Source organism: Capra hircus, chromosome 1, assembly GCF_001704415.2.
Source record: "Capra hircus breed San Clemente chromosome 1, ASM170441v1, whole genome shotgun sequence".
Taxonomy (NCBI): domain Eukaryota; kingdom Metazoa; phylum Chordata; class Mammalia; order Artiodactyla; family Bovidae; genus Capra; species Capra hircus.
In genome coordinates this window covers 99,161,628-99,187,321 of record NC_030808.1, presented here as the reverse complement: position 1 = coordinate 99,187,321, position 25,694 = coordinate 99,161,628, and the positions used below count along the sequence as shown (strand labels likewise).

General features: G+C 38.0%; 1 protein-coding gene across 2 annotated transcripts in view; it reads left to right on the top strand.

Annotated features, from left to right (window-relative positions):
* Positions 1-25,694, top strand: part of SERPINI1 (serpin family I member 1) — an 80,513-nt gene that overhangs the window by 40,953 nt on the left and 13,866 nt on the right. For both annotated transcript variants that reach the window (XM_013964784.2, XM_005675357.3), the window contains exons 2-6: positions 9,378-9,645; positions 10,670-10,900; positions 12,721-12,915; positions 14,744-14,948; positions 21,608-21,705. In XM_013964784.2, the coding sequence (XP_013820238.1) occupies positions 9,396-9,645; positions 10,670-10,900; positions 12,721-12,915; positions 14,744-14,948; positions 21,608-21,705 (979 nt within the window). In that variant the 5' untranslated portion in view covers positions 9,378-9,395. The remainder of the gene's footprint in view (positions 1-9,377; positions 9,646-10,669; positions 10,901-12,720; positions 12,916-14,743; positions 14,949-21,607; positions 21,706-25,694) is intronic.

The window sequence follows — 25,694 nt, the reverse complement described above, 5'->3', positions numbered from 1 at the left end:
AAGTAATTCATCCTTGTTGCTTTGAAATCACTGATTTATCCTGAGAGATTTGGTAAATTCTTCTGCCTTTAATTGTACTGCTTGACATCCAACAGACAGTTCCTTGTAAATATCCCAGGGATAAAAGATTCATCTACTAGCACAAATTAACTCTTTGTATGTGTCTTCTATTGTTGGGTGCTCTGTAAAAAAAAAAAAACAATAAACTTGGTTGTTGTTTTACAAGAAAATGGGTTAGTTCATTTCTCCAGTAATGAATGCTTGCATCACTTACAGTAGTTTACATTCTCAATTTTATTCTCTTCAGTATATGTGGTCCTCTTTCTTTCTAGTACTGCCATCATACTATAGTCTTTTTGAGGGCAATTCTAGATCCAGCTTGAAGCAAGAATTTAATTATGGGAGCCAACATCAGTCGAAATAAGTCAGCTTAGAGAGCAAGGGTAAACAAATAGCCTAAAGTTCACATTTTCCAGGCTATGATGCATATACAGGTAATGGCAACTTGCCTCTCTGTCTGAGGACCAGCTGGTTTCATTGAACATTGTTTAAAAGAATCATTCCAATTTCAGAAAAGTTAAAATTGGGGATAAGAAGGAACACCGTGCATGTTACAGTTGATGAAGCTTGCTAAATTATGGGTTGCTTAAATATATATTGTTTCACAAGTAATGACTCTTTTTCTTTTTAATGTGACAAATTCTTTGAAAAATTTCCCAGTTTCATTTCTGCAGATCTAGGTTAAACCTGTCTCTTAATCAGGAAACACAGATCTAGAAACATCAACTTTCTTGTTCCAAATTTCATCAAGTGAGCTAGAACTAACCAAAATTAGAGTAGTGGTTTCCAACCACTCAATACCTTCTCATGGGAGAAAAAAAAACCTTCATGAATTTAAGTATATATACTATAAGTGACTGTCTTATTTTCATTTGGAAATGTTTGCTCTTTTATGTAATTGTAAGAGGCATTATTGTGAATTTTTTTGCCCCCATCCCAATTTATGTACTTTGTAAAGTAAAAATTTAGCAAACCTAAATTTAGTTCCCTCAATTAAAAAAAATACATGCAAAAATCTGAGAATTAATAGGCCAGAGGGCTTCAAAACAGTGTTCTTTTTAAAAAAAAAAAAACTTTTTATTTTGTGCTAGAATATAGCTGATTAACAAAAACGTATTGTGATAATTTCAGGTATTTTTTGCAGTAGACAATTCTCCCTAGTTAAGTCCCATGGCTGTTTCTTTCTGGAGAAAGGACCTTCTTCAGCTGTTTATCTCACCTTCTAAAGAACACCTCCCTTGCTTTCTCAACTCAAAATATGAAACCACTTTTTAAAAATTTCAAATAATTGGATTACCAAAAAAGAAATGTTACATATATGAATAATCAACCTCTCTAGAAATAAGACTGCTATCTTTTTTTTTAATTGTTCTAGCTTTGGGTTCTGTGATTCCTCATACCTCAATTATAAAATTATGTAGTTCTCTAACCTGTTTCAGTGAAGTGTTTTCTGAAGCAAGATGCTCATACATGTGTCCACAACCTACCCGACCAATAGCAACAGGAGGAGAAATGCAAGAATTAACATAGTCTATCCACAGCTCAGCTGCCTTTGCCTTTCCTAGCACCACAACACAGTCCACTATTAGTCTGGTACTGTAGCCCCTTGTTTTTACGAAGAAAGTATTTTTATTCAGTAGCTTGAAAATGATCTACAAAGTGATGTTCCATGTGAGAGTAATACATTTTAGAATGCATGGATTATTATGATTAATGATGGGACCCTGGCATTTTGTAGACAAATGTTAATACAGTAACATTTGGGTATCACCTTTTGCGATTTTTCAAGGTGGTATATGCATTTGTTAATGCACCCCGTGTCCAGCCATCGCATTACGCCAGCATTGGTTATAGTGCCACTCTGTCAGGCTGGAAAGACAGCCTCAGACTCAATAAGGAAACACTTTATCAAAGGGAGTAAAAAATGGAAATGAGCTACTAACTGTGGGCTCAAATTAGCCACAAGAATGTAGAAGCAGCAGCTACTCTTGCTGTTCCTTCTAATGCAGCTGTGTGGGCCTTTAGATCTCATGCTGTATTCATTCACAGATATTTATTGGGCACCTAATATGTGGGAGGCATTAGGTGCTTATTCTGATTATCTTAAGACATAAAAGATGAAAGTACTTCTATTGTGCCTTCAAAAAGCCTCGGAGAAGAGAGAACACATGTACAGAATTGGCTGTAATAGAGGGAAGCAGTAGTACATGCTGTTGGAGAGGTAGAGATAAAATGTGCCAAGATTTCAGAGAAAGGGGAAATAGATGTTTTAACTGAAGAACTAGGAGGGTATTCATAAAAGAAAAGGAAGTGGTTAGGAACCCTGATAAGTGGTTAGGATTTGAACAAATGGAACCAGGTTGAAGTTGTTCCAGAAAGAAAACTACACAAGCCAGAAACAGGAGAGGGAAATTCTGGGATATGTATTGCAAAAGGGATTCTCACTAGAAATGCAGGATCCAGGAAGGAGAGTAATGGATAGAAGGAAATGCTGGCATAGCACAACAGTGAGTTATAGTCAAGACTAAAGATTTGGGGGTTTAGTCTCCGGGCATAAGGGTGATCTCAGGTTTTATAAATATAGGAATACCTGTTTGTAACAGCACATCAAGACAGTCATCGGGAGGATATGCACTTGTTGGAATGAGGACTGTAGCCTGGAATTCAGAGAATGGCCGAGGGTTCTTGGTGGAGTCCTTAGGAATGCATTAAAAGGAAGAACTGCCACCATGGTCAGGGGAATGATCATGGGATGATGGCTAGGAGAACTGTCAGGGATGCAGTATGGAGTAAGTGTTGACCATTCCTTGAACATTAGGGGAAAAGAGATGGGGAAGCGTCAAAGACTTTGACATTGACATTTTAAGGAAATAAAAAAGGGTGGATTTGACTGATAAGACAAAGATTCCTATTTGAGCCACCTTGAATTTGAAATGCTGGCAAGAGTCAAAGACTGAATATCCCAAGAATGATTTGCAATGCACATTGGAAATGAAGATAAGAATAAAGCCAGAGTTAGAATTTTACTTATTTGGGAATAATATGAATAGAAACAATAGTTAAAGTACTTTTTTGTTTTGAGACATTCACCAGCAGGAACAAGAATAGCATGACATGGGAGAAGGTCAGGAACAGATCCAGAGAGTATACCTACTTGATAGAAGGGGAAAGGAAATATTCCCCTCTCCTCTGGGAAAAACAAAAAACAAAAACACTCAGGAGGAGTCAGAAGCAGCAGAGGTGAAGGGGGCCAGGGACCAAGGGTAGAGTAGGTGGGATCAGAATAGCTGGATCAGGCTAGCAGAGTTCATTTTGCTTGCACATGATTTTGCCTTCAAAAGAAGGAAAAATCACTTAACTATAGATCAGATGTCTGTTTCCAGAGGAGTGTTCGTTAAATCTTTATTAAGGAGTTTCCTCATATCACTTGCTTCTGCTAGAGAGTTTCTAATTTATTAGAATTTCTAATTCTCTAGCAGAACATGTAAATCAGTATCCTGCTGCTCACTCCCCTGGGAAGAGCCCTGTCTCACAAACATATGGCTGGTCTTTCCAGGAATCCTCTAGAAGCTTGAAGGGGCATGATAGGTTTGGACATTTCTTTCCTCCAGTAAGGCAATGTTGCAGAGCTGTGGGTCCATCGAACACTTCTTTCTGCAATGGACCATCTGCTGAAGATCAGGGATTCCTAATGCGAGGCCAGCAAAAACCCTGGCCAATGAATATAATGTTCTGTTCCCCTTGAGTGCATTTGTTGAGGAGATGATTTTCCCTTCACCTGATTCTTAAAAGTACCTCTTTTCTTAAAAAGATGAGAAGCACTGTAATAGATCATAAAGTGTTGCACAATGATGTGAGTTTCTTGAAGACAAGAGCCAGTCCTTATAAATTTTGGTATCTTCCTGATACCTCTATCAGTCTTGGCTGAATGACTCGGTAATGGTGCTGCATTCAGTGGGCCAGCACTAATGATAAAATGCTCATTTTGTCTCTACAATCTCTTGCTTGACTTAGCAATTATATAAGCCTAGGAAACATATTTTCTAATAATTTTCTTGTGTCCTTTACTAGTATAACTTTTAGGATAAAATGAGTGCTTCAAACATACACACTGTCTCCTTTTTTTAATAAGTGTGCAGAGTAGGGATTGATATCTTCATGTAATGAATGAGGAAGCCAAGACACAGAATGCATGTGACTTGTCATAAGCCATATGTCATATGTCAGCTATTATTATTATCTCATGGTACATACATTAGTCGTGGAGAAGGGAATTTCTATCCACTCCAGTATTCTTGCCTGGAGAATTCCACAGACAGAGGAGCCTGGTTGGCTACAGTCTGTGGGGTAACAAAGAACTGGGACATGACTGAGCAACCAATACACACACACACACACACACACACACACACACACACACACACACACACACACATTAGTAAACAAAAATGTCTACAAATGTAATAGTGTTGGCCATACTTCCTGAAATATTTATTGGTTGGCAATAGGTTTTGCTTTTATATGAATGTAGGCTTTTTATTAGCTTAAAATGTAACAGTCATGTTTAGTTCAATTCAGTTCAGTCGCTCAGTTGTGTCCGACTCTTTGCAATCCCATGAATTTCAGCACGCCAGGCCTCCCTGTACATCACCAACTCCCGAAGTTCACGCAAACTCACGTCCATTGAGTCGGTGATGCCATACAACCATCTCATCCTCTGTCGTCCCCTTCTCCTCCTGCCCTCAATCCCTCCCAGCATCAAGGTCTTTTCCAGTGAGTCAACTCTTCACATGAAGTGGCCAGAGTACTGGAGTTTCAGCTTTAGCATCATTCCTTTCAAAGAATACCCAGGACTGATCTACTTTAGAATGGACTGGTTGGATCTCCTTGCAGTCCAAGGGACTCTCAAGAGTCTTCTGCCACACCACAGTTCAAAAGCATCAATTCTTTGGTGCTCAGCTTTCTTCACAGTCCAACTCTCACATCCGTACATGACCACAGGAAAAACCATAGCCTTGACTAGACAGAACTTTGTTGGCAAAGTAATGTCTCTGCTTTTGAATATGCTATCTAAGTTGGTCATAACTTTCCTTCCAAGGAGTAAGCGTCTTTTAATTTCATGGCTGCAGTTACCATCTGCAGTGATTTTGGAGCCCCCAAAATAAAGTCTGACACTGTTTCCACTTTTTCCCCATCTGTTTCCCATGAAGTGATGGGACCAGATGCCATGATCTTCGTTTTCTGGATGTTGAGCTTTAAGCCAACTTTTTCACTCTCCTCTTTCACTTTCATCAAGAGGCTTTTTAGTTCCTCTTCACTTTCTGCCATAAGGGTAGTGTCATCTGCATATCTGAGGTTATTGATGTTTCTCCCGGCAATCTTGATTCCAGCTTGTGCTTCTTCCAGCCCAGCGTTTCTCATGATGTACTCTGCATAGAAGTTAAATAAGCAGGGTGACAATATACAGCCTGGACGTACTCCTTTTCCTATTTGGAACCAGTCTGTTGTTCCATGTCCAGTTCTAACTGTTGCTTCCTGACCTGCCTACAGGTTTCTCAAGAGGCAGGTCAGGTGGTCTGGTATTCCCATCCCTTTCAGAATTTTCCACAGTTTATCGGGATCCACACTATCAAAGGCCTTGGCATAGTCAATAAGGCAGGAATAGATGTTTTTCTGGAACTCTCTTGCTTTTTCGATGATCCAGAGGATGTTGGCAATTTGATCTCTGTTTCCTCTGCCTTTTCTAAAACCAGCTTGAACATCAGGGAGTTCACGGTTCACGTATTGCTGAAGTCTGACTTGGAGAATTTTGAGCATTACTTTACTAGCATGTGAGATGAATGCAATTGTGCAGTAGTTTGAGCATTCTTTAGCATTGCCTTTCTTTGGGATTGGAATGAAAACTGACCTTTTCCAGTCCTGTGGCCACTGCTGAGTTGTCCACATTTGCTGGCATATTGAATGCAGCACTTTCACAGCATCATCTTTCAGGATTTGAAACAGCTCCACTGGAATTCCATCACTGCCACTAGCTTTGTTCATAGTGATGCTTTCTAAGGCCCACTTGACTTCACATTCCAGGATGTCTGGCTCTAGGTGACTGATCACACCATCGTGATATTCTGGGTTGTGAAGATTTTTTTTTGTACAGTTCTTCTGTGTATTCTTGCCATTTCTTCTTAACATCTTCTGCTTCTGTTAGGTCCATACCATTTCTGTCCTTTATCGAGCCCATCTTTGCATGAAATGTTCCCTTGGTATCTCTAATTTTCTTGAAGAGATCTCTAGTCTTTCCCATTCTGTTGTTTTCCTCTATTTCTTTGCATTGATCGCTGAGGAAGGCTTTCTTATCTCTCCTTGCTATTCTTTGGAACTCTGCATTCAGATGCTTATATCTTTCCTTTTCTCCTTTGCTTTTTGCTTCTCTTCTTTTCACAGCTATTTGTAAGGCCTCCCCAGACAGCCATTTTGCTTTTTTGCATTTCTTTTCCCTGTTAAATGCAGTCATATCCCAATAGTTGAGTTATTGAATGACAGATACTACTGTCATATAGTGACTTTAATTTCTTGGTCTTGTACTAGATAACATTAAATGAAAACAACATGTCTATGCTGGGTAGAGTGAAGATGGCACATCAGATAGTAGTATGGTGTCATGATGTAGAGCATGGGCTTTTGAACCCCATTTGGATTTCAGACTTTCCCTAAATACCATTACATCTTCAGTATTAAGTACTAGGTACGTTTTAAATTCTCTTCCAGCTTAAGAGAGTACGTGCTAAATTTGTTCCATCTGAAACTAGAGAGAAAACTCATATCTTCTACTTTGATTTTCCCTGGAGGGGACAGAGGAAAAGAGAATGCCACATCAGTCTCTATGGTGGCTGAAGTCTGTGGACCAGCAGGGCAGCTGTGCCCTGGCATCTGGCTTCTGTCTGGATGCTGTTTTCACGGCAGACTCAGTTCTGCAACCATGCGCTTCATCTCCCACCAGTAGCCATCCTTAGCCTCCTCACTGCATGGTTGTGAGAGTTCATATTTACATACAGGCTAAACGTTATCTTCCTAAACAAGCAAAAATTACTCAAACCTTACTCCAAAATGTGTGGGCTTCCCCAGTAGCTCAGCTGGGAAAGAATCTGTCTGCAATGCAGAAGACTCTGGTTTAGTTCCTGAGTTGGGAAGATCCTCTGGAGAAGGGATAGGCTACCCACTCCAGTGTTTCTGAGGTTCCCTGGTGGCTCAGACAGTAAAGGATCCACCTGCAATGTGGGATACTCGGGTTCTGATCCCTGGGTTGGGAAGATCCCCTGGAGGAGGGCATGGCAACCCACTCCAATATCCTTGCCTGGAGAATTCCATGGACAGAGGAGCCTGGCAGGGTACAGTCCTTGGGGTTGCAAAGAATCAGACACGACTAAGCGCGTGCACACACACACACACACACACACACACACACACACACACACACACAAAGTGTGGGGGGGGATGGGTGCGGGGTGGGGGAATTTGAAACTTCTCAGACAAAAAACTGATACCTAAAACTTAACCCTAAAATATGAAGGATTTGCAGAATGACTAGGTAAATTTCTCTGAAATTGATCAGAAATATTACAGGACTGGTTAAGGCATTCTGACTCAAAAACCTGTAGGAAGCATGCTGCTCTTAGACTAAATGTGTATTCACTCTGTTAACTGAGTAATGAGGACTGTTTTGTGTCATACTAATTTAAATACAATTTTCCAAATGTGTTTGCTCACTACCACTTTACTGGTTGTTTTAGAGATAATTTGCTTTTTAAAAAATATCAAGAACAAGGAAGCTACTTAATTGTTTGAATAGGTAGTTTAGCTTCCAGATGCCTAGAGTGACAAAGTGTCAGAGTACGGGGAGAGAGGGGATCCTGTTTCCAGTGTGTGCCAGTCAGGCTCTTTGTGGGGAGACAGGGCATGTGGAACACTAGTTGCCAAGAGGCAGGAATATCTTTCTAAGATATCTGGGTGCTGACGCTGCTTTCTCTTCCCAAGAGAAAATGGTTCAAGGGCCAGATAAGCTTGATGTTTTGAATAGTTATTTAAATAGAATCACTAGTTGACTGGTATAAGCTGAAATAGTCCTATAAGCCTGAGTATGAAAGGATGGTATTGCTGGAGCAAGGCTCCTCCCTGCACAGAGACAGGCACCTAGGACAGCAGCCTCCTAGGAACTGATGTCTAAGGAAAACCACACAGGACCTGCCAAATCTGCTTTTCCTCAGGGTTACCACTTCCTATGGGTTCAGCAGCTTGGGCTGAGTAAACTGGGGCTCCTGGCAGGTGTGTGTCTGATATCTCTCCTCTAGTTGGTAACCCAACTAGAGTTAGTGCATTAATTTCATATGAAAATGTGAGCTGCTCAGTTGTGTCTGATTCTTTGTGACCCCTTGGACTGCCAGGGGGAGTAGTATCACCAGTAGCCCACCAGGGTTCTCTGTCCATGGGGATTCTCCAGGCAAGAATACTGGAGTGGGAAGCCGTTCCCTTCTCCAGGGGATCTTCCCAACCCAGGGACTGAACCCAGGTCTGCTGCATTGCAGGCAGATTTTGTTTACTGTCTGTGCCATCAAACTGTAGTAAATGGGTAAAGGGGCATTTGAAAATGCCTAGCTTCAGTAACTGATCTTAAACCCTATAAATATTTTTTGATTTTCACTTGGGTTGTCCTGGGCCTATATAGTTTAGTGTTAGCTAGAATAAACTGTTTCAAAGTCATGACCAAAATATATATGATGAAAGTGGTAGTCGCTCAGTCATGTCTGACTTTGCGACCCCATGGATTGTAGCCAGCCAGGCTCCTCTGTCCATGGAATTCTCCAGGCAGCAATACTGGAGTGGGTTGCCATTTCCTTCTCCAGGGGGTCTTCCCAACCCTGAGATCAAATCTGGGTCTCTTGCATTGCAGGCAGATTCTTTACCATCCGAGCAACCAAAGAAGCCTCATATATGATGAGGCTGTGAAAACTGATAAATTAGCTGCACCACACATTGTTAAATATGTATCTATATCTACTTAACCTCATGAAGATGGGACCAGGGCTATCTTGTTCCTGGGAGTATCCTCAGAACTCAGCAGCATTACTTGCTCATTTGACTATTAATTGATTAATAGGATCTTCCAACAAATCCCTTAATGAGCTTTTGTTATAGACACAATAACACTGCATGTGTTATTAAACTTTTGGTTTGCTTTACAGCTTTTCCAAGAAATTATTTTTATTATTATTTTATGGTTCCATTTCTCTGAGGTAATAATTGATATATAAATTATTGTTCTCCAGGCTTGAGATTATTCTGGCATGGCTTTTCTTGGACTCTTCTCTTTGCTGGTTCTGCAAAGTTTGGCCTTAGGGACCACTTTCACTGATGAAACCATTGCTGAGTTGTCAGTGAATATGTATAACCATCTTCGAGCCACTGGGGAGGATGAAAATATTCTCTTCTCTCCATTGAGTGTCACCCTTGCAATGGGAATGTTGGAACTTGGAGCCCAAGGGTCTACCCTGAAAGAAATCCGTCACTCAATGGGATATGACAGCCTGAGAAATGGTAAGTGTGCTTAGGTTTGATTTCTCAAAATAGTTTGACTTTAGCTTTCAGCTCAATTGTGTTGTCTCTATCTGAGGCAGCAGTATTTACACCGGGTAAGAAAGTGGTCTCACTAAGATGGTATGAGTAAGACAAGCATTACGAAACCCAAGAAAGTTCTTTTTCTTAGCTGCATCCCTGGCTGAGTTAATCTAAGAAAAGGATATCTTTATTATTATTATCATTGTTGTTATTTAAATAAACTTCACTGTGATTAACAAAAGCAAACATGGTTCTTGCTCTGATGGCATTTCCAATTTAGAGAGAGAGGCATAAATTAATCAATTATCACATAAATAAATGAGAAATTACAACTGTTAGGAGTGCTTTACAGAAAAAATTCTCTAAATATCAGAAATTTTTACTCAAAATCAACTGTATCTTCATTGTTCAACTAGCAACCATGAATTTTTTTGGAATGTTGTATAATACTATCATGACAATCTTTTGTATTGGAGAAAATTTCTAGCTAAAATGTATATTGTAATCACTTTGCTATGATGTACAGTTTCTATTTAACATTTCTAATATATGTATGAATTAATGCATTAAAAACTTGAGAGTTAATACAATTTTGACTGGATTTTCTATTTATAAAGTTAAAAAGTTTACTAAAAGTAAAATTTAAAGGAATATTTTGATTTTTAAACTAGATAATAAAAATTAATTCATATTTCTGATAATTATGACTAATTTAAAGTAAACTAAGTACTTTAAAAGAAAACAAATATCTCTACTTTATAGATAAATAATCAATAAAAAATAAAAATAATATCAGTAATAAAACTGCAAAAGTTAATTTGAACATCTAGAAACTGCACAAATCTTGCAACTTCCTTACCATGTCAGTGTGGGGAAGAAGCCAGTGCTTTTTCTATGGGCCTGTTCTCTTAATCCTCCTTGCTGTATTTTCATGCTCTTCCACTCTCCAGGATCTTTCACTGTGTTTGTTCCACTAATGAACTTATCCTTTGTCATTTTGCAGGTGAAGAATTTTCCTTCTTGAAGGATCTTTCTCACATGGTAACTGCTGAAGACAGCCAGTATGTGATGAAAATTGCCAATTCCCTCTTTGTGCAAAATGGATTTCATATCAGTGAAGAGTTTTTGCAACTGATAAAAAAGTATTTTAATGCAGAAATCAATCACGTGGACTTCAGTCAAAATGTAGCTGTGGCCAACTATATCAATAAGTGGGTAGAGAATAACACAAACAGTAAGTCATTTGGCTCCTTTCTTTCTCTAATAGCTTAGTTTCTTTTACTTCTGACATTATTTGTCCCTTTGTTCCTTTTACATTTTGAATGTTAGATTGCATTTAGTTGAATGTCTACTAATTGTTTTATATAGATTACAACTGATTTTAGAAACCTTGTTCATGAATAAACATTGGAGAAACATGTTAAATCTTTTGACATATATAGAATATTGGCACTGATAAATTAATATGAAATGTGTATCTCCAGTGGTGAGTTTCATCTGAACAGTAATCTTATTAGTGTATGGAATTTTACTAGAGCTGACTATTTCGTAAGTTAGATACTATTTAGAATGACAGTTGGTGACTCTCTTAACAGTGTGATTAAAATAGAATAAGAGAGTTTAAAGATATTTGTTGGCTTTTAAACCACAGAACTTAATTGGTAATCAAAAAATTATACAGGATTCCTTTTAAAAAGAGAAGCCCATTTTAAGTCAAATAAATGGAAAGGGATTAGAAAAAGATGCATTTGTTTTAATTTTTATTTCTAAATCTTATTATCCAAATGTATTCAAACTCTCCAAATGTTTTATATGTTACCATTCTATTTTCCAATTTTACCAACAAAATAATTGAAATTGGAATAAAAAAAAAATAAGACCAAACTGAAAGTAGATTACTTTGGCTGTTCATTAAATTAATTAACTCATGTTGTCAAGACTCCAAGAATAATATTAGTCTTAATACATTTAATGCTGGAACAGCAACAACAAAAGACCCTGATCACATACTCTTTGTCCCATAGTCCACTAAATGCTGACTTAAAAAAAAAAAAGAAGTGCTAACTAATAAAATGAGAGAGTACCAAGCGAATATTGGTTCTATGGTTTCTAACTATGAGATTAAAATGTAACATAAAAGAAATACAATTGTATTTTAACATTCAAAGAGTAAGTTAAGAATAATAATTCACCTGCATCAGACTGAATTATTGAAAGCTGTTAATTCCAAACTCCCCTTAAACAATTTCAGCCATCACCAAAGTCCCAAAGTCTTTCACAACAGATTTAGATAGGAACATTTAAATGATAAGAAATAAGACATCATGAGTTAAACTGGCTTTTACACATCTGTTTTCACTTACTCAGAAGCAGTTGTTACATTTGGTAAAAAGATATCCGATGTACATGGGGAAACCATTTGAATTGGATGACATTTAAATTATATACATTGTACAAGAGTAAACTTAGAAATGTTTGTTGAATGCTTACTCTGTGTTGGGGGGCTTTCCAGGTAGCTCAGTGGTAAAGAATCTGCCTGCCAATGCAGGAGACTGGGTTCTATCCGTGGGTTGGGAAGATCCCCCAGAAAAGGGAATGGCAACCCACTCCAGTATTTTTGTCTGAAAAATTCTATGGACAGAGGAGCATGGCAGGCTGTAGTCCACAGGGTCACAGAGTCAGACACGACTGAGCTGCTGAGCGCATGCACAATCTGTGTTGAGGTTTACATTTATCATTGCAACTAGGAAGTAGTGAAGCCGGAGATTCTGTTGTATGTGGTTCAGTAGTTTGTGCAAATGTCAGAATACTCCTAGTGTTATTTTAGGTGATGTGGGTGTTTTAGATTTCCTTAGTCTGTAAGTGTGTGTGTGTGTGTGTGTGGGTATAACATTTTTTCCTTTGAAAGTTAGGGTACTTTTAATTTTTATTGTAAATATTCCAATGGTATAAAGTTCTTAATCACTCTGTCAGATGATAGTTTGACCATCTTTTGATATTCTTTCATCTTTTGATTTAATATGAATTTTCATCCGTTTGTCTTTTCCTGAATAGGTCTGTTGAAAGATTTGGTATCCCCAAGGGATTTTGACGCTGTCACTCATCTGGCTCTCATCAATGCTGTCTATTTCAAGGGGAGCTGGAAGTCACAATTCAGACCTGAAAATACCAGAACTTTTTCCTTCACTAAAGATGATGAAAGTGAAGTCCAAATTCCAATGATGTACCAACAAGGAGAATTTTATTATGGTAAGACATTTTGGCTTTTTTTCTCTCTTCTTACAGTATATCAACAAATTTCTAAGAAAAAACATGAAATATTCATTATTCAGATTTCTTATCAATCTGATTTGGGCTACAATTCAATTTTCTTGGCCCCATTTTCAAAGACTTTTGATTAGATCCTGAGTGAATATTATATGTTGTGACAGTTTTCCAATATGTTTAGTTTATAAAGTTGATTACACATACAGAGTGGCTTTATTCATGTGAAAATATCTGACCTTGTATAAGAATGTTCTGAGTTCCTCCAGAAAGCCATTCACTTTGGGGTAGTTTTCAGTGAACCATACCTTCTACCCAGGTCTTGATTTGTACACCCATCACTTTTTGAAATATAAGCATTCTTTTAAAATGTTGCTTTCAGACTTGTGTATGTATGTGTGTGTGTGTGTGCGCGCGCCCGCGCGCGGGCTTGCACGCTTAGTCTCTCATGTCTGACTCTGAGACCCCATGAACTCTAGCCCACCAGGCTCCTCTGTTCACAGGATTTCCCATGCCAGAATACTAAAGTGGGTTGCCATCTCCACTCCAGGGGATCTTCCTGATCCAGGGATTGAACCCATGTCTCTTGCATCTGCTGCACTGGCGGGCAGATTCTTTACCAGTGTGCCGCTTGGGAAGCCCGTAAATATGCATGGTCAGGCATAATTACTCACAGTTTCACTTACTGAGAGTCTATAATTTGTGATACAAGTCAGCATCTTTGGCATTATTCTCAAGGATATTTTGTTGAACTTTTCAGAAGTTTAGGGTGCTAATCCTCTCTACATACCATGCTGAACTGTGATAATTTATTGTCTTAAGCAGAAATGTAAGTAAGCTAAATATATGTTAGAACAAATATTTTATTCTATGCAAAGGTACATTATAAAAGTAACAGATTATAATCACAGTTAATTAAATTAACAGTCAAAATACAAAAGGAAAATATCCATTTATTTGAGAACCAAAATATTTAATGTGATATCTAGAGGATATCAGTTAAATGAAAATATTCAGAACAAAAAACATTACATTTGTTATTTAAACTAGTTGCAGGGTTATTTATTTTAAAGACTTTATTATTATTATTAATAAAAGCCTGGTCAATTTAGCTAATTCATAGAACACTAAGCCAATTACCTAATTATCTAATTTGGAGATTTTAATCACCATAAATGCTCTAGGTTTCATGATGGCTGTGCTACCTTGACCTCAAAACTTTTAGCTATGGTAATTATAATAGAGTAGGCTTCCTTGGTGGATGATCCCTGGGTTGAGAAGATCCTCTGGAGAAGTGAATGGCAACCCACTCCAGTTTTCTTCCCTGGAGAATTTTATGGACAGAGGAGCCTGGAGGGCTAGGATCTATGGGGTCAGAAAGAGTTGGACATGACTGATCGAGAGTACCAGGTATTACATGGTCAGTTTTTTTCCTTCTTAGAAATTAGGTAGATATTGGTAAATATGATTTACATCCAACTTGGATCCAGAGCTTTATTTTTCTAATCATGACTTTTCATTTTTTTAATGATACCCTTAAAATATATTCACTTGAGGTATCTCACTTAAAAATAAAATGTTAAGTCTAGAGAACATGCTATGACACACGTGAAACAATTCTGGAAACCCTAAAATTAATTTGGTAGGGCTGAGGAATCACAATTTTAGGGCCTGCTTTAAAATAAATTGTCTTCTTCTCAGATGCCTGAATTTTTTATATTCTATACATTATTTTGGAAGAAAGTTATAACAAATTTAAATATTTTATTCAAGCCTTGATGGGGGCCTTTTATCTTCTTTCTGTCCTTTTTAGGGGAATTTAGTGACGGCTCCAATGAAGCTGGTGGCATCTACCAAGTCCTGGAAATACCATACGAGGGAGATGTGATAAGTATGATGCTGGTATTGTCCAGACAGGAAGTTCCACTGGCCACACTGGAGCCATTGGTTAAAGCACAGCTGATTGAAGAGTGGGCAAACTCTGTGAAGAAGCAAAAGGTGGAAGTGTACCTGCCCAGGTGAGAGAATCCTGTGTAACTCCCTCTGATAACATGGGCAGAGGGTATCAATGAGGGTTCTGACTCAGAGGAACTCTTGTCACTGCTTTTGAATTTTGTCTTGTGTTGCTCTTCTCTTCCTCCTTTTCCTTCTCCTCCTTCTTCATCTTTTTTAAGTATTCTTTCACACTCATTCAGTTCTGCCCAGAGACACAGGCTGACTCATTGATTCATTCAGTACTACTTATGAAGACCAAGTTTCAGATATGAGTCAATATCCTTAGCTTAATTTTAGAAGATTTTTCAAGAGATTATCTCTGAATATCATTTCATTGACAGTCTCTGGTAGTTCATTAGTATTTGAAGTTGATAGTAGCCTGGGGAAAATAACTACTTTGTTGGAAGTGCAAACAAGTCATGTTTTAGGTGTTAAGATGCAATCATAAATGAGCAGGAAGAAGCTTAAAATTTTCCCTGTGACTGAAAGAATAAAAGCTATGCAGACCACCATCCACTTTCTCAACCCTTTCTCTGACCACTCACCATGTCAAATCCTTTGTAGTAGGTACTGTCTGTGTGCTTGTACTTATTCCACAGTCACCTGCCCTTTTATGCCTCTAGGTCTCTATGTACATTTTTGCATTAACCTAAAATGCCCTCTTGGAGTCTTTGCCAGGTATTGTTTACTTGGCCTTCAGGTTACAACTCTGGCACCAGTTCTTCTAGAACCAGGTGATGGAGCAGATGACCCTCACTTTGCCTCATGTATTCACCTCCCTGTTATGACAATGCATTTATGTTACTGTGCATGTTTGCTAAGTCACTTCAGTCATGTCCAACTCTCTGTGACCCTATGGACTGTAGGACAGCAGGCTCCTCTGTCCATAGGATTGTCCAAGCAGAATACTGGAGTGGGTTGCCATGCCCTCCTCCAGGGGGTCTTCCTGACCCAAGGATTGAGCCCACATCTCTTACTGTCTCTTGCATTGGCAGGTGGGTTCTTTACCACTAGTGCCACCTGGGAAGTCTCAAATTACCATCCCATAGCAGAATTAAATTTTTTGTAGGTCTTGCTTTTTTTTTCTGTAAATTCTCTTAAAGTCAGTTCTCTCTCCCATCCTAGAAACACAATAAGTGTTTGCAAAAATCAAATCCAACTGAAGATATTATTCTGCCCTGAATACCTTAAAACCTAATAGGAGAGCTAGACCAGTAAATACAAACAACAAATTTATAAACATAATGTGTAAATTCTAGGCTAGAAAACAAGACATAGATAAACAGCCAATAAGTATGCACATGTGTGTATGTGGAGTACAGTTCCAATATTCATTCCATATTAAGAAAATTTTAAAAACATGATTAATATGAATACTGAAGGATGATAAATAAGATATTAGCATTAAAATTGAATTACTTAAGTTCATTGTGCACGCATGCATGCTAAGTAGCTTCAGTCATGTCCAACGCTTTGCAACGCCCCTGACCCCATCAGATTCCTCTGTCTATGGGATTATTCTGGCAAGAATACTAAAACTCATTAACTAATTCATATTTATTCCTTTAATAACATTAGGAATTTTCATTTGAAAGTTACATTTTATATAAATACTTATTTTTCCAAAACTTTAGCTGATGTTTGTTTCTGTTAATGAAAGACTGTTTGAAACTATATACATTTTTAGCTAGAACTATATATGTACTTTATTTTAAAGTTGTATATTCATAATATATAGCCATATATTTCTTAGTCTACATATGAAAGTTAAGGTAATCATAACCCCAATTTTTTTTTCTTTCTGGCTAAGGTACTTGTATAACTTCCCATGATAATACATTTATGTAGAAAGATTTCTGTTCTCAAGGAGAGATAGCCAATGAATATCTAACAAACAAAACCAAGGGTTTTTATAATAGATGATCATTTACGTCTATTATTTAGTACATGAGTGCTTCCCTGATGGCTCATTGGTAAATAATCTGCCTGACAGTGCAGAAGACGTGGGTTCATTAACTGGGTTGCGAAGATCCCCTGGAGAAGGAAATGGTAACCCACTCCAGAATTGTTGTCTGGGAAATCCCATAGACAGAGGAACTTGGCAGGCTATAGTCCATGGGGTTGCAAAAGTATAGGACACAACTGAACAATAACAACAATTTAATATATGAACAATGTATCTTAACTCTAAAGGAACCATTTACTTTTAATCTTTAAATAACTAAATCTGATTTAAACTCTTATCTACTGACCTTTTATCATTACTTTTGTATTTTCCCTTGTATTTTATAAGGAATTCTTTTTGATGATATCAGAAACTCGGTACAGAATTAATGCATCTTTTACTAAATTCTATGAATTAACTGTAGCATTTCCTCAAATATTTAATTCTATGAGGATGCAAAGTTATTTGGTATTTTAAAAGAATTCTAAATGAATGCTTAATCAGTATCATATATTGTAATTCAACCATATTCACTAGAAAATGTGGCCTCCAGGTCCTGTCCACTGAGAAATTGAATGCGGCAGCAGAAGAAAATTAAATTTTCATTTTCTAAGAGATACTCTTCAATTATGAAATAGTTTAGCTTGCTTGCTTGCTCATATTAATGCCTGTTACTAAACTAGGCACAGTTAATTACCATGTATCCATTTTGCCAGAAGTACTACCAGTTCTCCTTCTGCATGGCTAATGCACAGAGTGGGAGGCTAAATAGCTACATAAGATAAATTGGGTTTCCTTTTTTAAGAGATTGACTCTTTTCAAATGCCAGTGTGTCAGTAATAATCAATGGGAACCATCCACCCCTCCATTTTACAGCTTTAGGACCCAGCAAATGTTCATTGAGGGTAATGATTAGGGTAATGATATATGTGACTTTAATTTTAGCAAAGGTGAAAATTTTCTAATAGCTGTGTTCCAGCTTTACTCAAGTGTCTGTCTTAAAGGGCTTATATAGCTTGTTTGTTTGTTTGTTTTGTCACATGGAGACATTACCCTAAGAATTGAACTTAGTGTTTCTGAATGTGCCCACATTCTGATCCTATCTGACAGGTATTTACTTTCTATTATATCAGATTGGTGATGGACAGGGAGGCCTGGCGTGCTGTGATTCATGGGGTCCAAAGAGTCGGACACGACTGAGCGACTGAACTGAACTGAACTGATATCAGATTTTATACAAATTTATTTAAAATGCTTTCCTTAAGAGGCATAGGGTATTTGAGGGTTGGGGGAGAGTGGAAAAGGCAATTACTTTTGTATTGTTATTTTTTTTCCCCTGAACAATAAATCCTACAGGAATCAGATGCTGAATTGAAATTACATTTTTATCCAAAATACAAGAATCTGTTCAAAAGAGGGTAAGATTTCTATCTCTATGTGATATTAACAAATCCAGTGAAATACCACAAGGTTTATACATAGTCATACATACATCTCTAAGATTTAAATGAGATTGCCAAATATTCTTCCAATTTATCCATGTTAGAAAATATAATTTGGCTATTATATAACATATATTTTATTTATATATGCATAATATATGTAAAATATTTTAAAAGCACTGTGGAGTAATGCCTGCCCTAAAGTAATGATCATGTAATTATTATCTGTTATTACTATTGTTTATTTCTAAGTCCTAGTATTTATCTTTTGTTAATCTATGTCTAAGTAGGATTTTTAAAACCTGATTCTAATGAAATTGCCATCTTCATTATATATTTTTACTTTTCTGGTTTTACTGATACAGTTTAGGTATAAAAAGATTTTTCTAACATCAGAATCAAATCTCTACTTGGAATGCAGAAGGACTGGCTGTAGTATCTTTCCACTCTGACCTTTGTAGTCTCAGATTTTTCGTTTGTGATCAGAGTGCTAGAAATCAAAGGATAAGTGGTTCTCTATTTTGTAATGAGAAACCATCCTGCTACTTTGAAATGCTTGTCTACTAATAAAGCACTTCAGTTCCATGCCTTAAAAGAAAACTGGTGCATAAGCCATCTGATTTTGTTCTGTAACATGAATGCTTTTATTAGATATTTTTACAAAGGGTTTGATTGATTCTTACACATTTTTTTTTACAAATGTCCTTATATGTAATATATATTTGTTCTTTTCTAACACTTGCTTCACATAATCTCCAGTGTTTCTGCCTTCCATATACCTCTTTAATTTATTCAGATATAATAGAAAGTGGCAAATACAAGATTACATCAAATGCCTTTACAAAAACAGCCATGCCTTGTGGTTTAAAAAAAAGCAGTGTTGTGGCTTTTTATTTTTAAAATCAGTGGGTGAAATGTAAAATCTTCCTGTAGCTTGTTTGTCTGTTTTTAAAGAAGCCATTGTTGGAATTATGATGATTAGTTGCAGGAGCGGGGGGGGGCGGCACTTTTCAGTCAGGAAGATCTCAGCTCATATCTTGATTCTGCCACCTACTAGCTGTGTGATTAGGGCAAGTTGCTTAGTTTTGTTGAACTTCAGTTTATTCTTCTGTGGAACAGAGATAATAATACCTATCTCATAGGACTGCGTGAGATTATCACAGGGATGAGTAGATGAGATTCTAAGCATAAAGGAATTTGCACAGTGCCCAGGATATGGTGGCACCAGCACTAATGGTAAAAACTCTCCTGCCAGTGCAGGAGATGTAAGAGATGTGGGCTTAATCCCGAAGTAGGGAAGATACCCTGGAGAAAGGAGATGAAAACCCACTCCAGTGTTCTTGCCTGGAAAACTCCACAGAGAGAAGAGCCTGGTGAGCTACAGTCCATAGGGTCACAAAAAATCGGAAATGACTAAAGCGACTTAGCACTGCCCTGCACTGGGACTTGGTAAACACTCAGTGTAAATGTTGCACATAGCTACAATATAGTGAGTACTGTTAACAGTATCTGCCCTTTATTTCATGCCTCCTACATGATAGCACTGTCCTAAAACATTTGGAAACCTTATTTAATCTCCTCAATGATACTGTGAAGTAGGCATTATTATTGCCATTTTCCACATCCCAAAATCGAGGCTCAGAAATTAGGGAACTTGCCCAAAATCAATCTCTATCAAATACCTTCTTCATCTGAACAGCCTCAGAAGTGTGAAACAAACAAAGCTGGTTTTAAGAAGTAAAAAAGATTTCTTACTGACATCTTCCTTCGTGTCCCTATTTTTGGCGGATCAGGGTATATACACTACCTAGATCATATCTCAGCTCTGCCACTTGTTAGCCATGATCCAAGGTGGAGCTCCCTTGGTGGCTCAGCGGTAAAGAATCTGCAATGCAGGAGACCTTGGTTTGATCCCTGGATCAGGAAGATCCCATGGAGAAGGAAATGGCAACCCACGCCAGTATTCTTGCCTGGGAAATTCCATGGATAGAGGAGCTGGGTGGTCTACATTCCATGGGGTCTCAAAGAGTCAGATGCGACTTAGTAACTAAACCACCACCATCACAACTTAATCAACTTATTTCATTTCTCTGCCCCTCAGTTTCCTCTAATATTAACTGAAGATAATAATACCTACCTCAAAGGGCTGTAGTGATATTTAAATTAATCTGTTTTTATTGATCTATTTTATACTGTTGGAATCCCATGGACGGAGAAGCCTGATAGGCTGCAGTCCATGGGGTCGTGAAGAGTCGGACACAGCTGAGCGACTTCACTTTCACTTTTCACTTTTCACTTTCATGCATTGGAGAAGGAAATGGCAACCCACTCCAGTACTCTTGCCTGGAGAATCCCAGGGATGGTGGAGGCTGCCGTCTATGGGGTCGCACAGAGACACGACTGAAGCGACTTAGCAGCATACTGTTGGAAAAGTTTTTATTGTATAGTAAGCTCCATCTGTGACCAATAAATAAACAAACAAATAAATAAATAACAAAGCACACACAGAAAACACTTTAAAATTTCACTCAAGTCATTGAATATATTCTGCAGTATATTTTTCTGCTCATCCCACTTTTTATTTTCACAGTCACTATCTGCTTTTTGTGGTATCAAAGTAAACAATGTTTGAGTGCAAGTTACACTGTTGGATATAGACAACATTTAGTACTTAGTTTAACATGTTTGCTATACATTTACTCATCTATTGGTTTTCTCCTGATCATTCCTCTTGTTTATAGCAACCATTCTCTTGTCATTCTTCTTAAAACCAGAAAATCAGAAATGATGCTAGTATAACATTTAGTGACTATTACAGACTTAGCTTTTTAAGGACACAGCCCATTGCCTAAAAACTTGTATTTATGATGTTTTGATTAGAAGGCAACATATTTTAAAAAGCAAATAGTACTAACCAGCTGTTTTCACGTTTTATAAAAAATTAATAAAAAGCCTTTGCTTTTAAAAACTGTGGTTGTTTATTAATACAGTCATGGCTGGTCCATATTTTTCACTGGAAATACTGGTGATACAATGCTTTGATTTGGAAGAGATTCCCGATTAAGACCAACATAGCTTCCTATTTACTAATATAATACTATTCTGTTGTTATTCTTTTTAATACTCCCTCTTTTTACAATAATAATCAAATGCTACATGCAGTCAAAAGCCAGGTTTAGCATAATTTATCCTCTATAAAATAGACTTTTAAAAAATCAACATATCTAACATTTTATTCTTGTCCCAGGTAACAATATGCTGTAACTAAATACTTCTTCCCCTCTATGTTCTCCAGGTTCACAGTGGAACAGGAAATTGATTTAAAAGATGTTTTGAAGGCTCTTGGAGTAACTGAAGTTTTCATCAAAAATGCAAATCTGACAGCCTTGTCTGGTAGGAAATAAACATCAATTAAAAATATATATATATTCCAAAAAGCTTTTTTATAATGATGATGGTCAAGCCTCTGTTTATTACAGAGTTCTGAGGTAAAATATATTTATCAATTGCCAGATAAATATAGCAAATATATTTAACTTCCATAAGAAAATTATAAATACAGTCATAACATTAAATTTATGTGATTCTGATTGATGTCTTATCTTTGACAGTAGATTATATTCTCCAGAAGACCTGTCTTATACATCTTATAACATCTGACAAAATGCCTTGTAGATAATCAATAGATGTGTTGATTGAATATCTCAATGTATCTGGTTATAATAAATCATATAGGAAAGAAAGAAGGAAGAAAGGATAACTGAGTACCTGCTGTGAGAACTAGATGTTTTATAAAGAACACCTGTGAGATAATGTAAATATTGTCCTGCTGCTGCTGCTGCTAAGTTGCTTCAGTCGTGTCCGACTCTGTGCGACCCCATAGACAGCGGCCCACGGCTCCGCCGTCCCTGAGATTCTCCAGGCAAGAATACTGGAGTGGCTTTCCATTTCCTTCTCCAATGCAGGAAAGTGAAAAGTGAAAGTGAAGTTGCTCAGTTGTGTCCGACTGTTCTTGACCCCATGGACTGCAGCCTACCAGGCTCCTCCGTCCATGTGATTTTCCAGGCAAGAGTACTGGAGTGGGTTGCCATTGCCTTCTCCTAAATATTGTCCTAAGTCTTCAATAAAAAACAGTGGTTTTGAAGAAATAGCTTCAAATATATTTGGCATATTAGCTGTTGAGTAATTTATTTTAAATATCTCACAGGAAAACCAGTTAAATTATTTGATTTCTTAATTTGATCAGGATAAAAATATTAACATATTAGTAATAGTAATGTTAAGGTACTTAGAAATGTATAATTCTTTTGGAAATACTTTAAAGCAGCCAATTCTAAGACACTTGTGAGTATAAGTCTTAGATTAGATGATTATTTTCCATTATTTCTATAGAACATGGGAAATAATCCTTTTTCTGATGAGATAAAGACAGATCAAGAAAAAAGATACTGAATGTGTAGGGCTTCTTTATATGCAACTTATTGAATCAAAGTCTCCAACTATAGAGAGAGTAGAGGTGATTAAAAAAACATTCCTTAGCCTTTCTTGTCTTTATAGGAAATAACTTAGATTTTTCTCTCCTGAAGCAGCAACCTATAGAAAAATCAAGCTGACTGAATAATAGCTTCTCAACCTGGAGTGTGAAGGCTCATGGACTGAATTTAGAGAAGTGGATGCCTCCACCCCTGAAATTGCATATAGGGGTGCATGTGTGTGTGTGTGTGTGTGTACAAGAGAGAGAGACAGGGCAGAGATAGCAGGTGCATAGCTTTCAAGAATTTCTCAAGGGGTCTACAATGAAAAAACGCTTTATCCTCCCAGGTTTTGTCTTGGGAAGATTGTTTTCTAACCAGCATTCAGCTTCTAGCAATGAGATGATACTGATGTATTCGATACCACAACTTCTACCCGTCATTTAGACAACTTACATCCCAAACACTAATAGAACTTTTCTACATGTCTACTATATAAATGTTCCTGTCCTCACGAGAAAAGTGAATGTTCCCTGAGGAAAGGTCCTCATGGCTCACATCCAGGCTTCTGAGGCTCTGAACTTTTGAGTAGGGTTGTCAAGAAGACAGGACTAGTGGAGATTCAGAAGGTAATGGGTACATTGTACTTGAGTCAGAAATATATTCATGGTTCAAGCATAGGATAATTTAAAGTTCTCATGCTCCTTTCCTTAGGAATTCAGAGAATTTGTCTGCTATACTGGCCAAATTCCAACTGGATAAGTATATTTTGCTTTCTTACCATGGCTCTATGTTCAGTTTGATTAGAGATTCCTCACTGTCTCACCCAAACATCTAGGCAGTTATTTCACACACACAGAATATTTGCTGCTTTTCAGTCCTGAGGGAGTATCATTGTAGTGACAAATCAATCATTGTGATCAGTGTGGCTCAAATTTTTTCACATATCTGGAAGGTTTATAAGGTAATACTTAATTAATTGCCTTTAATGTCAGGGACAGTAGAGCATAAATGTACATATTAGTGCAGATTTAAAATCACCTTAGTCTCTTTCAGAGTTCATATAGTCTATAGTGGAAAGTCTCTGCTCTTTGAACAAGCCTCCATCAGCACTGAATTTGTCTCAGCATCCTTCCTGCTCGCAGAGGCATTCCCAGTACTTGACCCAGGGCTGACACATAGTTGGTACACAGTAGACATCTGCTAGGGCTTCCCTGGTGCATTGCAGGAGATGTAGGAAATGCGGGTTCAGTCCCTGGACTGGGACAATCCCCTGGAAGGCATAGCAACCCACTCCAGTATTCCTGCCTGAAGAATCCCATGAACAGAGGAGCCTGATGAGCTGCAGTGCATAGGGTCACAAATAGTCGGACATGATTGAATTGATTGGGCACACAGAAACATCTGCTAGAGGATAAAACAAGGGAGAGAAGGAGAGAACAGGTTTATCTGGGGCCACCTTGTCTACTATATTTCTTGGATCATTTAACTCCTTAAAATATCAGTAAGAAATCCAGGATTGGCCTCAAACACTACCCAATTCAGATTTTCAGGGTAACTGATGTAAGGTTAACTTCTCAAGCTTTCAGTGAGAATTCCTTGATTCTTAAATTTCTAGTTTTGCCAGAGTCTTGGAAATCCTGGCATACCAGCCACCCCAGCTAATACATTCTTCATTCTCTTTCTCTTTCCCTCTCTCTCTTTCTCACACACACAAATATACACATTACCTTATAAATCATTCATTCAGAAACCTTCTAGTGACACAACTATAAAAGTTGCCTCTCCATTCCTCTAAATTCAATAGCATTTATTCCCTACATCATTTTGGGGGCACCATATGCTCTGTCTTATGTGGTTGATGTCCTTTTCACATGTATACTTCTTTTCCCCAAATAACATGAAAACCTTGCTGATTAAAATGTTTATGACGCTTAGTAATCCTTACAAGTACCTAGGAAAATTATAAACATGTATTTGGTTATTAACATGTATTTGGTTATTACTTTCTGCTTTAATGAGAATTTCATGGTGTTTAAGTTATACAAATTAATTATATTCAGTGCCATGTCTATTCCTTTCATTTAACAACTCTTAGTAAGGCAGAGGGAGAAGGCAATGGCACCGCACTCCAGTACTCCTGCCTGGAAAATCCCATGGATGGAGCAGCCTGGTAGGCTGCAGTCCATGGGGTCGCTGAGGGTCGGACACGACTGAGCAACTTCACTTTCACTTTTCACTTTCATGCATTGGAGAAGGAAATGGCAACCCACTCCAGTGTTCTTGCCTGGAGAATCCCAGGGACGGGGGAGTCTGGTGGGCTGCCGTCTATGGGGTCGCACAGAGTCGGACACAACTGAAGCGATTTAGCAGCAGCAGCAGAAATGCAAACCCCTCTGGCCACAAGGGCCAGGCAATTAAGAGGCATACCTGCATGGACTGTGCTCACTCCCTGGCTTTAGTGATGCAGGTGAAGAGCACTGGGGGAAGGGCACACCCCTGCCTTTAGAAAGACAGGATGAGCACTGGGGGAAGGGCACACCCCTGCCTTTAGAAAGAATGAGGACAAGCACTGGGAATGGGGCACACCCAAGACTTCAGCAAGGCTGAGCCTGTGCAAGCAAGGTGCAAGGAGAGAGCAAACACAGCACTCATCCATGCCGCTTCTCTAATTCCTGCCTTTGTGTTGAATCCTGGGACAAGCGAGACCGTGTCATTTAAAAGGAGTGTCTCAAGTCTCCCCAGCCCCTGGGTCCTCTGGACATAAGCCCCTTAGGTTTTCAAAGCCAGATTTTTGGGGATCTCATCTCTGCAGTGCTGGTTCCTAGGGTTGGGTGAGTAGCTCTGGACCAGAAATCCCTCCCTACTGGCAGTCTTTGCACCAGGGTGTGGGATTTTTGGTGAGACTGA